The 14,574-nt window shown below is 35.8% G+C and overlaps 2 protein-coding genes across 4 annotated transcripts; both read right to left on the bottom strand.

The window, feature by feature from the left end:
- Window positions 1-354: 354 nt before the first annotated feature.
- LOC103934626 lies at window positions 355-6,516 on the bottom strand. 3 transcript variants are annotated; one of them, XM_048583998.1, is made up of 9 exons: window positions 6,043-6,516; window positions 3,461-3,505; window positions 3,200-3,329; window positions 2,679-2,748; window positions 2,534-2,582; window positions 2,091-2,188; window positions 1,251-1,389; window positions 959-1,125; window positions 355-786 (listed from the first exon to the last, which is right to left on the bottom strand). In XM_048583998.1, the coding sequence occupies exons 1-8, from the start codon at window positions 6,403-6,405 to the stop codon at window positions 967-969; spliced, it is 1,053 nt and encodes a 350-aa protein (XP_048439955.1). In that variant the 5' UTR covers window positions 6,406-6,516; the 3' UTR covers window positions 355-786; window positions 959-966. The 3 variants fall into 3 exon arrangements, with proteins under 3 accessions (XP_048439955.1, XP_048439954.1, XP_009342660.2); XM_048583997.1 differs by having other exon boundaries at window positions 780-822; XM_009344385.3 differs by having other exon boundaries at window positions 780-1,125.
- Window positions 6,517-8,419: 1,903 nt separating this feature from the next.
- LOC103934625 (caffeoylshikimate esterase) lies at window positions 8,420-13,123 on the bottom strand. Its single transcript, XM_009344384.2, has 8 exons — window positions 12,747-13,123; window positions 12,084-12,113; window positions 11,740-11,866; window positions 11,502-11,648; window positions 10,342-10,472; window positions 10,093-10,230; window positions 9,866-9,964; window positions 8,420-8,919 (listed from the first exon to the last, which is right to left on the bottom strand). The coding sequence occupies exons 1-8, from the start codon at window positions 12,891-12,893 to the stop codon at window positions 8,692-8,694; spliced, it is 1,047 nt and encodes a 348-aa protein (XP_009342659.2). The 5' UTR covers window positions 12,894-13,123; the 3' UTR covers window positions 8,420-8,691.
- Window positions 13,124-14,574: the final 1,451 nt, after the last annotated feature.

Here is a 14,574-nt window from a genome sequence, read left to right as displayed (position 1 = left end):
TCATGAGTGAACGGTTGAGATTTAGTGTAGAGGAAAATTTCCAATAGGTATAAATAGCCAATCTCAGGAATGATTAAATTCAGGTGTAAATTAAAAGAGAATTTAGGGTTCATTTAGTGCATCGGACTTTTGGTAGAAGTGCTTCTATAACAAACACGTCAACATTTTAAATAAAAATCCGAGTGTTTCATATAAAGCAATGGAAGTGCTTTCCAAAATCTAGCAGGTGCTTTTGCCAAAAAATACTTCTATAAACACTATCTTTTCTTTTTTTTTTTTTTTTTGCTAAACGCAATCGAAGGTGCATTTGATTATCATAAAGTGATTTTAGCCATTTCAAAAACAATATCAAAGTCTAGAAGACTTAGTTAAATAGAAGATTTATTGTATGTAAGAAGAAAACCTTGTAGGGAAAGAATTACTGATGCCAACTGAGATGAGTTAGTGTTAAACATTACAGAAAGACTAAGCAGCCAGATATGCGGTTTAAAGGTGGAGAAACTCTAGTTAAACAGAACCGGTGAATCCCACTCGACGTAATGTCCATGAAGAAAATAAGGAATGCCAAGAGGGAGAGAAAAGAAAGTGCGGAAATCACTTCCATATTTTATCACGTCATTCCCCTGCACTGCATTGAGTTACGTTAGGCTTTAATATTCATTAGTATTTTGGGACATTTGTAACATGGAGTGCCTTAGCAGTGGACTCACTTTGTGCTATGATGTTAAAACGGCCGAAAACGTCTTAGTAATTAGAATTAGGCCCAAAGCATCCCGAAAGAGAGAACTGTAACGAGTACTTGTGATTCCGTTCTCAGTCTTTCTACAGGTTCATATATAAAACTCAAATTTCAGATTTCTTAATTTCGCTGCCACGACAAATGAATTTTCCTTCAAGTTAAAAGGTACGAGTAAGAATTTAGATCTGCACTAGCAAAAATGACACTGAATACAGTTACCTTCGTAATCATCTAAGTTGCTCTCTCTTCAAATCTTCGAGCCATGCTAGGATCGCTTTTGCACCCTTCTCCCATAAACAGTCCAACATCATGTCATGGGCAACCCCTTTAACACAGATAGGAGAGACACCATAAAACCTGCCTATCTCGTTGAGGCCTTCAGCATCCTTGTATAGGGAAAAACAATAGCAGAAACAGAAATAAGCAAGGCAACGTAGTGGAAATTACAGACCGACATGTTTACATCGACAACATTAGAGAAATAATCAAGTAGTATGTATAAGGAGTTTACCACAATGAAATCATCATTTGCACCCAACACGAGGAGTTCAATAGCTGATTTTGGCACTGAAGGAACGGGCAGCGATGCGTTGAGCTTCCGCAGATCAAACAATGGCATTCTTGAACTTTCCTTCATTAGCTCTTGATAGCTGAAAGACAACTAGAACTTAAAAATGTTATCTTCGCAAACGAAGACATTTTGGGAAGGAAACTTGTCTTTTATGAAAAATCCCACAAAACTGCATAGAAGAAGTATCAAGCAATTAACAAAGACAAGGGGAACCAAAAAGAAACAAACAAGACTACGTGGTTCAGTAAACTTGCCCCTACGTCCATGAGATTACGTGGATCGGTAAACTTGATTACAAGATTACGTGATACACCCCTGCCCCCTGAACTATCAAGTTCCTCACTCCATCTAATGTTTTGTGGTTCATTTGTAACTAATTTATCCTATATCCCATAGTATTTGAAAATTCCTCATCCAAACATAGTGCTTAGTAGTTCTACTCCTCTATTAGACAACCACCCTCTCTTGGTGTGGACGTTTCTTTGACACAGACACTCTTGCCGCCTTTAGTGCCTTTATTGCGCCCATTTTTTAACATACACTTCTTAAGTTTACTGTTCTGATGAGGCTCAGTGTCCAGATATACAGTTTACGGGAACTTCAAGCAGAAATATAATTAAGCCGTAGTACCAGGGCAAATTGACTGAATGTGTATGAAATTACTCCATTTCCCGTGCACAAACTAATGATTAAACTTAATACTAGATATATATTGTTGAACGTCATCTGTCATTTTATGAGATGTCTAAATGACTTGAAAAGAATTGCTGGTTAACAAACCGTAAAACGAGGTGATCCTCCATTGTTGCGGAAAAAAATGTCTCCTTACAAAGAGAAAGAGATGTTTGAAACCCATTAGCTGCCAAGCTGCGTGTAACCTACTCAAAAGTTCAAACAAATAATGCCTCAATAATAAGTAAAATTAACCTCTATGTCTACTGTTTACACATGAGAAAGCTGAAAATATTGCGGAAAAGGGTATCACATTTTCTATTTAGATATCCATGAAAACAGTAGTGAACAGCCTTCAAAAGAATGTAAGGGATGATAGGATCAGACCAAGTACGAGTATAAATGAAAAGATGCAACCTCAGAGATATTTAGTTAAAAATGGAACCAAAGTTATGAAGGAAGATATAATTTAGGCGTAAAAAATCTATTAACTAATGTTTTGTGTAGAAATTTTCCAGTATGAATACGGTATAAAAGAGAAAGATCAAAACCTTATAAGCAGCAATAGGTTTGGTGAAGAGATAACGCCACACTAAGCCACTGGAGAAAATCAGAAATGTCAGTCTGGACTAATTACATTCAAATTGAAAGAAAGAAGGGAACAAATAATCAGACAAAGGAAAGTAGGTTAGTTACCTATTACCCGAAGGAGGAACGGAGCAGACAAGCACAGCACCGGTAAGCTTAGGGAACAAATCTCTCTTGTCTAGAATAAGCCAAACAGCACAGAAAAATTATATAAGAAATTACCTTGCAAGTAAGAAAAATACTACATAAGATGAAATTCAATGTGCTTATAAGCTATACCACAGCCCAAGTCAGGAAGGAAACTTGATACCGCATTCAGTTAAAGTTTGAGCATCTAATATCAAAGTGTGCATTATGGTATTAGGCACAGTTAAACTTATCATGATAGAACCCAAAATTACTTGCCTATGATATAATCCCAAAAAAATTGTGAAAATTATTCAGAATAAACAAAATAATGAGTTACATTGATTATCGCTGTGTTTAAATAATTTGTAAGTTTTCAATGTTTATTGAGGGCTTTTTCTCCCCTCCTGCAATACATGATTTAGCCAAACTGCATTAAACGTTATGGCTCATGTCTCATCAGTCTGGAGATTTTATTCTACGTAGTTAAAAGTAGAAGTTACCGGAAATCTGGTCAGTTTTAGCGTTTGCAATATAGTATTGAATAATGAGCCCTCCAAAAGAGTGTCCAATCAATACTGGTGGAAGCGTGAGTTCCTTGCAGATGAAATCAGCAACATCACTTGCATGCGTCTACTGCAGAATATGCAGTGAACAGGAATAAGAACAGCAATTTAAGTATGGAAACTATAAGACGCAGGACATGCACATACTAGTGAATTCCTAGTAAAAGAAGTCTTTTTCCTAGCGGAAAACTACTATACCTGGAGAGTACCAGAAACAGAAGCGCTGGGTGCATCACTTTCACCCTGATAAATCAAAGGAGTACTACAAATCAGAACCAGACATGTATAGAAAGTTAGAAACAATACAACGAAGCCAACTCAACATATCATCCAGATACATGCTATTATGTGAATGGTAAAACAACAACCAAGCCTTATCCCACTAAGTGGGGTCGGCTGTATGAATCCTAGAAAGCCATTGCGCTCGGTTTTGAGCCAAGTCAATGGTATAGATTAAGAATTCAAAAATCAGGATGAAGAAAATAAGAATTTATCTTAGTAATAATTGGGTGTTTGATGGGCATGTTTTGCAGCTTGAAGATCTGTAATTTCGTGAATATAATTATCATACTCCTTTTTTTTTCTTAGCCGTTAGATTAAACAAATCAAAATAAAAAGAAAGAAAAGATAGTGCAAAATTTATTTTCCTTAATTACTAAAAAGGTTTAGGACTAAGAATCCTATGTTTGTTAGACCAGTGATTTGGTAAAAACTCTTCAACGAGTGAGACTTTGTCGTACTGGTCCTGTATAAAGTTAGGTCTGTTTTCTCACAACAATAAACTTTTAAAGTAATCCAGGTTTGCAGAGAGTAGTAAGCTTTGATTTTGATTCGCTATCTCATGACACTAGGTATTTGTTCTCTTTCATATACTTGATTAAAAGGTTGTATTTTTGTTTTTTTTCTTTTGTGTTATGAAACGAATATCATATTAATTTACATAAGGTTTACATGTTCTATCAAAGCCATCGCACTCAATTTGAGATCCAGAAATAAAATTTTAAGAAATAAGTTCATATTTTTGTTTAGCAGAAGCCAATTAGGGTTTTGTTTTTTGCGCCTATAAGTTAATGGGAAGTGATTTCTGCGCACTCTTTTGTTTGGTTACACACCTTCGTTTGTATAAACCCTAACCCCAAAGCTCACAACGTGTACAGTCTTCTTGTACCTTTTCAAAACGTGTACAGTTACGTTTTCTGATTGATTTTTGGGTTAGGGTACAACACTTTTAAGAATATTATGTATATGTTTCTTCTTCTTTTTCTTGTAATGCATGTTATTCACATGGTCTTAATATGTATTGATTTTGTTTTTCCAGTTTCTGCTATGGATTTTTCTTCCGTTGAGACTTTGATTAGGAACAATTTTGCAAAGTGGAGGCTGGACATAGAATTTGCTCTTGGAATCAGGGATCTCAACTTAGCACTAAGGGAAGATGAACCTCCTAAGCCGACTGAGGATAGCTCTGATGAACAAAGAGAAAAGTAAGAAAAATGGGAAAGATCTAATCGCTTGTCTATATTGATTATGAAGAGATTCATGTCTGAGACTGTTCCTGGAGGAATTCCTAGTTGTGACAATGCAAAACACTTCTTAGATACTGTGGAACAAAACGTCAGAGAGTCTGAAAAGGCTGAAACCAGAAACTTAATGAGTTCTTTAACAACTATGAGGTATGATGGCAACGGCAATGTTCGCGAGCACATCTTGAAGATGATAGGTATGGCCAATAAGTTGAAAGATTTGGATATTCATAACCCGGATCCCTTTTTAGTTCATATCACTCTTAACTCTCTTCCGCTACAGTTTGGACAACTTAAGACCGCTTACAGTGCTCAAAAACAAAAGTGGGAGTTGGATGATTTGATATATATGTGTGTTTTGGAGGTGGAAAGACTTTGTCATGAGAAGAGAGAGGGGGAAAATCTTGTGTTCAATAGGTAAGGTAATCAATCCTTAAGATCAAGTTCAAGTGCTTTTCTGCAAAAGTGAAGACCAAAGGAAGAGGTATTGTCACTAGTATAAAAACTTGGCTCAACAATAGAAAAGGAATTGACAAGTTATATATACATATATATACATGATGACATGAAAGTTTGAAGTTTGAATTTTGGGTTAAGTGTGTTTTGTTTTCTTATTTTTGCTAGAAATATTTGATTAGTTTTTGTTTTTCGTTTCCAAACTTTACGTGTTTTTTTTTTTTTTTGAAGTAAATGATACTATCTACACTACAAGGGAGGGGATTGGCTTAGCCTCACAATGAGCTAGCAATAATATGGTTTAAATTCGCTTTTGGCGAGATTCGAACCTAAGACCTCTCACTTACAAGTGAAGAAGAATACCACTAGACCGTAGTACTAAGTGGCCCAAACATTACGTGTTTACTCATTGCTTTTTCCTCAACTTTTGGAATTAAAACTAGACTCAAAACTACCACAGGCTGATGCTAGTAGTGTCGATAAAGAACATTTTTTTACCAAACCCCTAACAAAAGTTAGGGCTGTAAACCCACAAATCATAATTCACCAAAAGAAAGAAACTCTATCCCTTTATTGTGGTAAGTGTTCCTATAAAATACCTGTCATCTATAATCCAAAATTCAATACCACAACAAAAATGTCAGCATATACGAATCCATGGAATCCAATTCTTACACACTACTTTGATCAAATAAACATTCAAGTTATGGAATTGACAACAACAAATGAGACATAAAATCAGATAGGAAAAAAAATGGCAATTAATCAACAGAGCGGAGCATAAAAATGGAAGGAACTGACCTGACCCAACAAGCTAACTGCATAGCAATCATACCCAGAAGCCGAAAAGAAAGGAAGCCAGTGCTCAGCCCAGCACCAAGCAGCATGGTAGCTTCCATGGACGAAAACAAGAGGTGGGTTTTCACTTGGTCTCTGTTTTTCCTCGCCTGATTGTTTTTCTTCAACTTTTTTGTGCACGATTACCTCCATGTTCAGGCCGGAGGGGAGCCGGTGGAAAAGACGAGATTGTTTCTGTTTGAGCTGGTAAGGGACTCGCATGCTGTGAGCTTCATGGAGGGCGGCCCTGGGCTTTATGGTAACCCTCCCAGAAGAGAGGTTGGGATGAAGTTGAAAGATGGTGCGGAGGGAGAGGACGGCAGCCATTCACGTGAAACTGATCTCGCCCCTTCCCCTTCGAGAGACTTACCTTTCATCAGGGACGAGACAGCAGCCATATCCCAAACTAATAATGAACCGCCAGAGAGAAATTAAGCATATTTTTTATTTATTTAAGGAACTAGTTTGTGGTTTTTAAATTCACATAGGTATTTTAGCATTTTTTAAGTATTATCATGTGATTCATCAACGCTAACAATCAAACTCAGGACGTATGATTGAGCAGCTTGCCCCTAGCCACAAGCCCCCTTAGTCATCATCGTGACTCACAAAGGCATTCAGCCTCCCCTAACTATTATCGTGTGATTCACCATTTAGTATGCAACTCAATGACTCATGGCTGGCTAAGAGCATCCCCAATGGGGGCTTTACCCTCCTTGAGGTTACCACATTTATAGCTCTAATGAAAAATTGCATCCCCAATAGCCCGGAAAATGGGGCTACATCCACCACAAGGGCTAGCAACTTCAGTCATAAGGTAGCAAGAAGTTAGACTACATCTAACCCCAAAAAGTAGTGGCACCACACCAAATTGGGTGCCCAATCTTGGTTTTTGTTTTTGTTTTTTTAGTTTAGAAATGGGTGGGCCCCATTTTTAATTTCAAAACATGATTTTAAGGGTTTATTTTTCAACCGTTTAGGATTTTAAGAGTTTATTTCAACTGTTTGTTTGATTAAGAAAACATATACAAACAGACTATTTTTTGTGTTAATGATTAGAAAAAAATGTTGTGCTTCATATTTAATTTTCTAGAATGAAAAATTCATTAAAAAAAATGATGAAATTTAACATTGGTAGTTTAGAGACCTAAACCGGAAATATAAACAAATAACAAAACTAAATTATGATAAGATAATCCAATCCAATGATTGTTATGAAATGAAAATCTTGTTTGATTTCGGAGAATGTGTCAATCAAAGAAATAAACCAATGGTTGTTATGAAATGAAATCTTATCTTGTTTGATTTCATAGAAACAAACCAACAAATGAGATTGAGATAAGATAATCAAAACCAATGATTATTATGAAACGAAATCTTATCTTGGCTGATTTTATAAAAACAAACCAACGGATGAGATTGAGATAAGAGAATCTACAATGGTGCATAAGTGATGAAATATAACTTTGTCAGAATTTGAATATTTTTAGGTTAAAAAGTTCATAAATTAAAATTTAAGATAACACTTCTAAAAATCAAGTTTAAGATAACATGTCTATGAAAATCTTGTTTGATTTCGGAGAATGTGTCAATCAGAGAAATAAACCAATGGTTGTTATGAAATGAAATCTTATCTTGTTTGATTTCATAGAAACAAACCAACAAATGAAATTGAGATAAGATAATCAAAACCAATGATTATTATGAAACGAAATCTTATCTTGCCTGATTTTATAAAAACAAACCAAAGGATGAGATTGAGATAAGAGAATCTACAATCGTGCATAAGTGATGAAATATAACTTTGTCAAACTTTGAATATTTTTAGGTTAAAAAGTTCTTAAATTAAAATTTAAGATAATACGACTAAAAATCAAGTTTAGAGAAGTTAAGACAATAATAAATTTACCGCGTAATCAAATTACTGCATAATAAAATATATAGCCCCATATAAAGCCCAAAAAATATATATCCCCTTATTGGGAGAGATTTCTTTTTAGACCCCCAAAGATTCTTCGAAACTCTAAATTAGGCTATATTCACCACTTTTCTAATCTCATATACAGCCCCTCATTAAGGATGCTCTAAGACTGCAGCCCGCTTGTACTGCATTTGTTTTTACCTTTCTGAGTGGACCAAACAAAGGAAGAAAAATGACAGTTCATATATTGAACAGGTCCTTCGTTCCTCAAAGCTACCATAAAATACAAAACATATTGAACAGGTTCTGATAAAATGAAATTCCAGTTTTAATTAAATCAACCAGCAATTTAACTAACTATAATCTTATTGGGGGGGGGGGGGGGTGTGGGGTGTGGCTTCAATGCTACATAACTTCTGGAAAAAAAAGTGAGAATTTCATTCACCAAGCAAGAGGAAAGCAAATTACAAAAGCTCCAGCCTCTCCTATGAAAATGGAGGAATAGAGTTTGCAACCTAAAATTTATTCGAATTGTGTGCCATAAATAATACAATAATCCAATGTTATTCACCAAAGAGTCTGCATATTCACAATAGACACATCCAGTGCTCCTTTTTCTTCCCCCCTTACCCCTTTTCTGAAACACACGTCAAGAACATGAATGCGGGTGCTCACAAATGCGCAGGGAGAAGTTAGCTGCGTGTTAATTTTTCACTGTGCTCATTAAGCCATGAAATGATGTCGCTAAAAACTCGATTTATCATTTCATCTGACTCACCCTCCAGAAGGGAATGACATGCATCCATGTAAAGGATGAGCTTCTTGTCGGAACTGCTTGCTTTCTCATACAGGGCCTTACTTACAGATGGATCAGTTACAATATCAGCCTCTCCATGCAGGATTAATAATGGAAGAGAGACCTGTTATGAGATTTAATATAAGTGACCCAATAAAGTTAGAATTCTATATGCTACTGCTGCTAAATTATACTGAAATCAACTGAACTTTTCGGGTAAAACATATTATCTGAAATTTCAAATAAATTTGTGTATTTGTTGAAAAGACAGAGTCAACTAACACCGTTGTCCAGTCCCCAGCACCGTCCCAAAAGGATAAGAAACTACCAACTTTCGGACAGTTTTGTGTTTAACTAACATATATTGAATCTACTGGAAATTTCATAAAGATGTATAGGGCTTTGTTGACAGAAAGATACTAGCATAGGTTTACTGGCTGTGAAGGTCCTAACTCCTAAGTAGTACATCTTGGTTCTAGAGTTAAATAGGGGTCTACAAGCAGGACTCGGGTCGGTTCTGAGTGCAATACCAACGATTTTCATTGGTCTAAAAGAAATGAAGCCCAACCGGAACATCACTAAGCAAAAGCTGAACCAAATAGGGTCATGTCAAGCTGGATACAGAAGAATGGTTTCTAAGAAAAAAAATCACCAATGGTCCATGGAAATGTGGTGTATTTGTCTTGTGCTACTTCATATCACAAATCACGATATACAAGAGCTGTAGGTTATATATGAAAATATTAAAGTCGTTTTTTATTTCTTCTTTGAATTTGTAATCCAGTCAAACTGTACTGAGTTAAAGTTACTTCAAATTCAGATCCAACCAAACATCCGTGGATTAAGCGTAATAAGAATTACCACCTAGTTATGTAGACGCCTGAACTGTAAACGGCCTCAAACAACAAAGAAGAGATTAGGAATATGCAGCAATAGGCGTCATTTATTAAGGGAAAAGGTTCACACTGAACAGACTGGATAGAACTTGATGCTCTCAAAGAATATTAAAATGGTGATTCCGTTGATTTAGAAATTAACTGTAATAAAAGAGGAGTCATGGATTAGCATACTTCTTCCAATCGGCGTTCTATCTCTTCGGTAGTTCGGAGCATTTCTACAGCAGTCTGCAGGCGTGGTTTATCCTTGTAGGCAATAACATTATAGGCTGTCTGCATTCAGGATAATGAACAACTTGTCAGCCACAGTTTACCACCCATCTATGAACATCAGATGATTCAGACCTTCCATATTTTTAATTTTTTAGTGCTTGAAATTATTCATCAAAGAAAAGACTAACCATTTCTCTTTTCTTCAAGTCTTTAAATGCTGCCTCAGCCAGATTCTTTTGCGGAACCAATTTTTGCTTTGGAAGGAACTTAGCCACACCAATCAGGATTTGTGTTAGTATCCATGGTGGAACCATGTCCTCTGAAATCTACAAAAGCAAAAAACAAAATGGAGAATGTACACCATTTAAGTAAAAGAAGGTGAAAACCAAAGAAAAACATTGCTCCTAATGCTAACACAATTAAGTTATGGAATTTACCTTGCACATCGGTGCAACTAGTATTGCGCCATTCCATGCACTAGGTTGTTTTAGGTGAGCCTTCAGTGCTACAGCTCCACCCAAGGACTGTCCAAAGAGAAAGATCGGGAGTGCACGTAACTCAGGCTGCTCTGCGGTCCAAACCAAAGTATGTATATATTAACAATTGAAATGAAGATGCCGTTTTGTATATTTCTTGTTTGAATAGACAGACCAGACATTATATACAGCATAATAAATTGTGTACAGATCCTTTAGTCTCTATGACTTGATTGTTGGATGGGAAATAAAGCAAAGGATTTATCACCAGCCAAGGAGTTCAATTCCCTATTTCAGATGCAAAGTACAAAAGAATAAGTAGCTGAGAAGAGTTACAGTAATTCAGAAGAAATTTTTTCCCTGAATTCGTTTCTTTTCACTTCACTGCTATTCTTGTGGGCTGAATGAGGGCATGAGAGAGCAAATTGATTTTTCGTATCACTTTTCAAAAGGAAATGTTATGTTAACTTGACATAAAATTTGCACTCATTGTATTTGTTATCAACCATTAAAAGTCAAATAAAGTAGTTGAGAAATTTTCACTTGCTGCAACCCTCTCTACTCCCAACATCTCTGCAAAAGGGAGCATTTTTTATTATAGATGCTCTCCTATCAAATTCTCTGCAACTGTGCCATTTTATACTAGTAAATGATCACAATACTACCCCGAATATTGGTCAAGGCAGCGTGGTAAGGTTGACAAGATACGTACAGGCTACAAATACCAAGTACCAAGGGATTTATGATAGATTAGAAAGAAATGCACTATGAAATATTAGATAGATTGAAATGCTAGACGCAATGCATGAGGCATTTATAATTGACTACTTGAAACGAGTCGTTTCAAAATCCTTTGTGTAGTGGCTTTGTAATGCCCATGTACTGCAGTTTCAATCCCTCTATCTAATGCTTTCTAGTGCATTTCTTACTAATGTATCCCAATCCCTTAGTACTTGGAAATCTCTCGCCCAAACACACCATTAGAGTTCATCTGACACTCGGACTTTCAGGTTCATACTTCTCAGTTCCAAACGCAGTGCAGGTTTGAAGGACCAAAATGGTACGACAATTTCTCACATTAGAAAGTTCAAACAAGAAAGTTAATAACTTATTCAGCACACCTTTGACATTCAAGAAATGCTCAGTGACATCATCTACAAGTCTGTCAAAGCTGGGAATATGGCCATGTAGACCTTCTGAGAGACCAAAGCCAGGGTAATCCATTGCAAAAACTCCGTAACCATTTGATGCCAACTTCCTCGCAATTCCTGCAGATATCATGAAATGACTATGTTCCACAAAGAAGCATGTTAAACACAGAAATTTGGTCAGCAAATACTCTTATCACAGGTTACATGCCTTCAAAGAAAAAAGTGCAAGTATCCCCATAGCCATGACAGTAACACACTACTGCTTTGGGACGAGATGTCGCTGGAAGCCAACTCTTGCAGAATATCTTCAATCCCCTGGAGTTCACCTCATATGACTACACAATAGAATATGATGTGATCATCTTCATAAGAAAAGTAGAGAGTAGAAACTTCGGAAATCTAAAGAGGGAGGGCCAATGCGTTTGAATAACGTATCCTAGCATGATACACGATCGCTTAAACTTAATTATAGGTAAGCACGGAAACTTGAAATGACATATGAACGAATGAAATAAAAATGCAAGTTGATTACTATCATAAAAGAGTTATTACCTCCTCCATTTTCAATCCATCAGTCGGTGTCTGCAAATTAACCAAAAAGTAAGAAAATAAACATCACTAAGAAAATCTTCCAAGCATGCATTACAAAATGTTTGCAATGTCACCCTAACAATTACATAACATCCTGAACTCGAAATACCATTTAAAAAACATGACCAAAAAAACCAAAGCAAAATAGTATAAATAGCAAGTTTCAGTATCGGTTCGCGCTGCAGTGTGTACGGCAAGACTGAACTAAAAATCAAACTCAGGGACAAATTTTTTAAGCAGCAGTAATTATGTCAATGTAAAGAAAACAAATTTACGTTGAAAAATAGTTCACCCATTCCTCCCAACCACTTATTGTCATCAACCCATTTAAAAGTTTCAGCGTAAATCATCATCAACCCACCACAAAACCCAATTACACTCTCTCAAATCACAACTTGTACGAATTTTTTGAGCCATATTCTAAACTAATCTAAACTACGCGGGATTCGACGTTGTGTGCAGGGCAATCACGCTGCACTAGCCAACTTGGCTACGCTCATGTCTGTACAACTGAATCTAACTAAACAGCCCCACAAAAAATAATAAAATAAAAAGTCCAGTTTATCAATACCATAAATAAACAGACAAAGAAAAACAGCCGAATGGATTAAAGAAACAAAATACCTTGAATAGAATGTGGTCAATCCCAAGCTGAATTTTCTTGAAGGCCTCACGAGCCCGCCTTCTGGCGGGAGCTTCATCCATGTTTGCATCCAGAAGCTTCTGCAGTTTCTCGTCGACGCCTGGCAGCTGCCTCTTCTTGGGCGCCATTGCTGCTGCCTCCGTGCTCTTCCTCCTCTTTGTAACTCGGAAACAAAAGCTGACCGCCCTCGGCTCTGAAACGTTTCGAACGTTTCTTGTAAGAGTTGGAAACGTGAGCAACCAAATGAGATATGAATTGGAGCAGGAATGAAGGAATCTCAATTGTTCCGGAAAGGGAGAAAAGGGTGGCGACCGTATGGCTAGCGGAGTTTCAACGCCATCTGGGATTCTGTCCAAAATTAATGATTAATAATTAGTACAAGTAAATGAAGGGCCCGGAAAGGAGGAAGCAAATAGGAATATTGACCATGGAAAATTAAAATAATTAAAAATAAACGTAACTTATTACTAGTACTACAGTCTAATGATATTCTTTTTCATTTTTAAATGAGAGGTCTTAGCGATTCTCATCAATGAAGAATTTGAACTACATTATTTTTAGTTCATTATGATAGTATAAATAATAGCGTTTGTTCCAGGAAAAAAAAAAGATTAGAGATTAAAGAGGCTTTCTTAAACTGAGACTCGATGTGGACTCTCTATTACCTTATAGTTTAAAATCAACTTTCGTGTCACTATAGTAAAACATTGTGGCAAAAACATGAGCTAACGAGGAGTCCATAAAATGTCCCACTTTTGAGAGAATCCGTCGACATTACTCTTAAAAGTAATATACACTTACTATATTTTTCAACCGTATTTGTATCAGCTTGTTAATAAAGATAGAGTTCATCAACACATATGGATCTCAAAATGATATAAAAGTAGTATGAAAAATGTGATAAGAGTAGCATATTTTTGTTTATTAATTAATTTAAAGAACAAATGTTGAATGCAATGTTGGAGACGTGATCTAATTAGAGAGAAACGTTTTAATGGATTCGAAACACAATTTGATACACCATGCATTAACACTTGGGTTAAAAAGCTTATCGATATTTCTCTTCACATATAAGTAAAATGTCTTAGGTTCAATTTTCGTCAAAGATGAGCTTGAATCATATTATTACTAGTCCATTGTGAAGTTAAACCTACCTCTTCTCTCTTAATGTAAATAATATCGGTTATTAAAAAAATAAAAAAATAAAACTTATCACAATTATATTATGACACGCAATAAAAAGAAAAAGGAAATTGGTCGATTTATTGGTGAGAAGGTTTTGGCACGCACGCAACTTTGGGTTGAAAGTTCAAGTGTTGAACGACAACGATCTGATACATTCACCGTTTCCAATTACTGGAGTTTCATTTTGCAAATCCTTATAAGTCAAAGAGATCGCTTTAGTTTATTGCTTTTAAGTTCGTCATCATGGGTCAAGTACAAAACTAACGACCAACCGGTTTAGTATGGAACGAGAATTGTTATATTACATATTTTAATACAAGTGGACATAAGTTTTTTCAAGTAACAATCAACTTGTATCATGTGGTATGCTGGCTCGTATTTTGAGTATATTTTTTTTTTTTGTGTAGAAAAGCAATTTGCATGAAAGTAATAAATCATCATTATAACGTTTGTAATAATAATACAATATTATGTGTACCAAATTTTATATGTCATTGTACTGTATGTGATATGCCATCATTACTTCCAACTAAATTTTCACCATTAACTTAAAATTGCATACAAATGCTTACATCAAACTTTGTTCTCTACGTCACTTAGTACTATGATCTAGTGATATTTCTC

Source organism: the organism of the source record quoted next, unplaced genomic scaffold (genome assembly GCF_019419815.1).
Source record: "Pyrus x bretschneideri cultivar Hongxiangsu unplaced genomic scaffold, Pyrus_bretschneideri_v1 Contig20, whole genome shotgun sequence".
In the NCBI taxonomy this organism is placed as follows: Eukaryota; Viridiplantae; Streptophyta; class Magnoliopsida; order Rosales; family Rosaceae; genus Pyrus; species Pyrus x bretschneideri.
The sequence above is the reverse complement of the archived record's forward strand: the minus strand, read 5'-3'. Positions and strand labels throughout refer to the sequence as shown.

Bases quoted from the DNA above. Each gene is read 5' to 3' on its own strand.
- LOC103934626 (XM_048583998.1), bottom strand. From the start codon at position 6,405: ATGGCTGCCGTCCTCTCCCTCCGCACCATCTTTCAACTTCATCCCAAC. The intron at 2,583-2,678 runs GTAACTAACCTA...GATTTTCTCCAG, and splicing joins GTTCCTCCTTCGGGTAATAG to TGGCTTAGTGTGGCGTTATC. The intron at 2,189-2,533 runs GTTTTGATCTTT...ACTTTTGAGTAG, and splicing joins AACCTATTGCTGCTTATAAG to GTTACACGCAGCTTGGCAGC.
- LOC103934625 (XM_009344384.2), bottom strand. From the start codon at position 12,893: ATGGCGCCCAAGAAGAGGCAGCTGCCAGGCGTCGACGAGAAACTGCAG. The intron at 11,867-12,083 runs GTAATAACTCTT...TCTATTGTGTAG, and splicing joins ATGGATTGAAAATGGAGGAG to TCATATGAGGTGAACTCCAG. The intron at 10,231-10,341 runs GTAAATTCCATA...TTGCTTTTGTAG, and splicing joins TAGTTGCACCGATGTGCAAG to ATTTCAGAGGACATGGTTCC.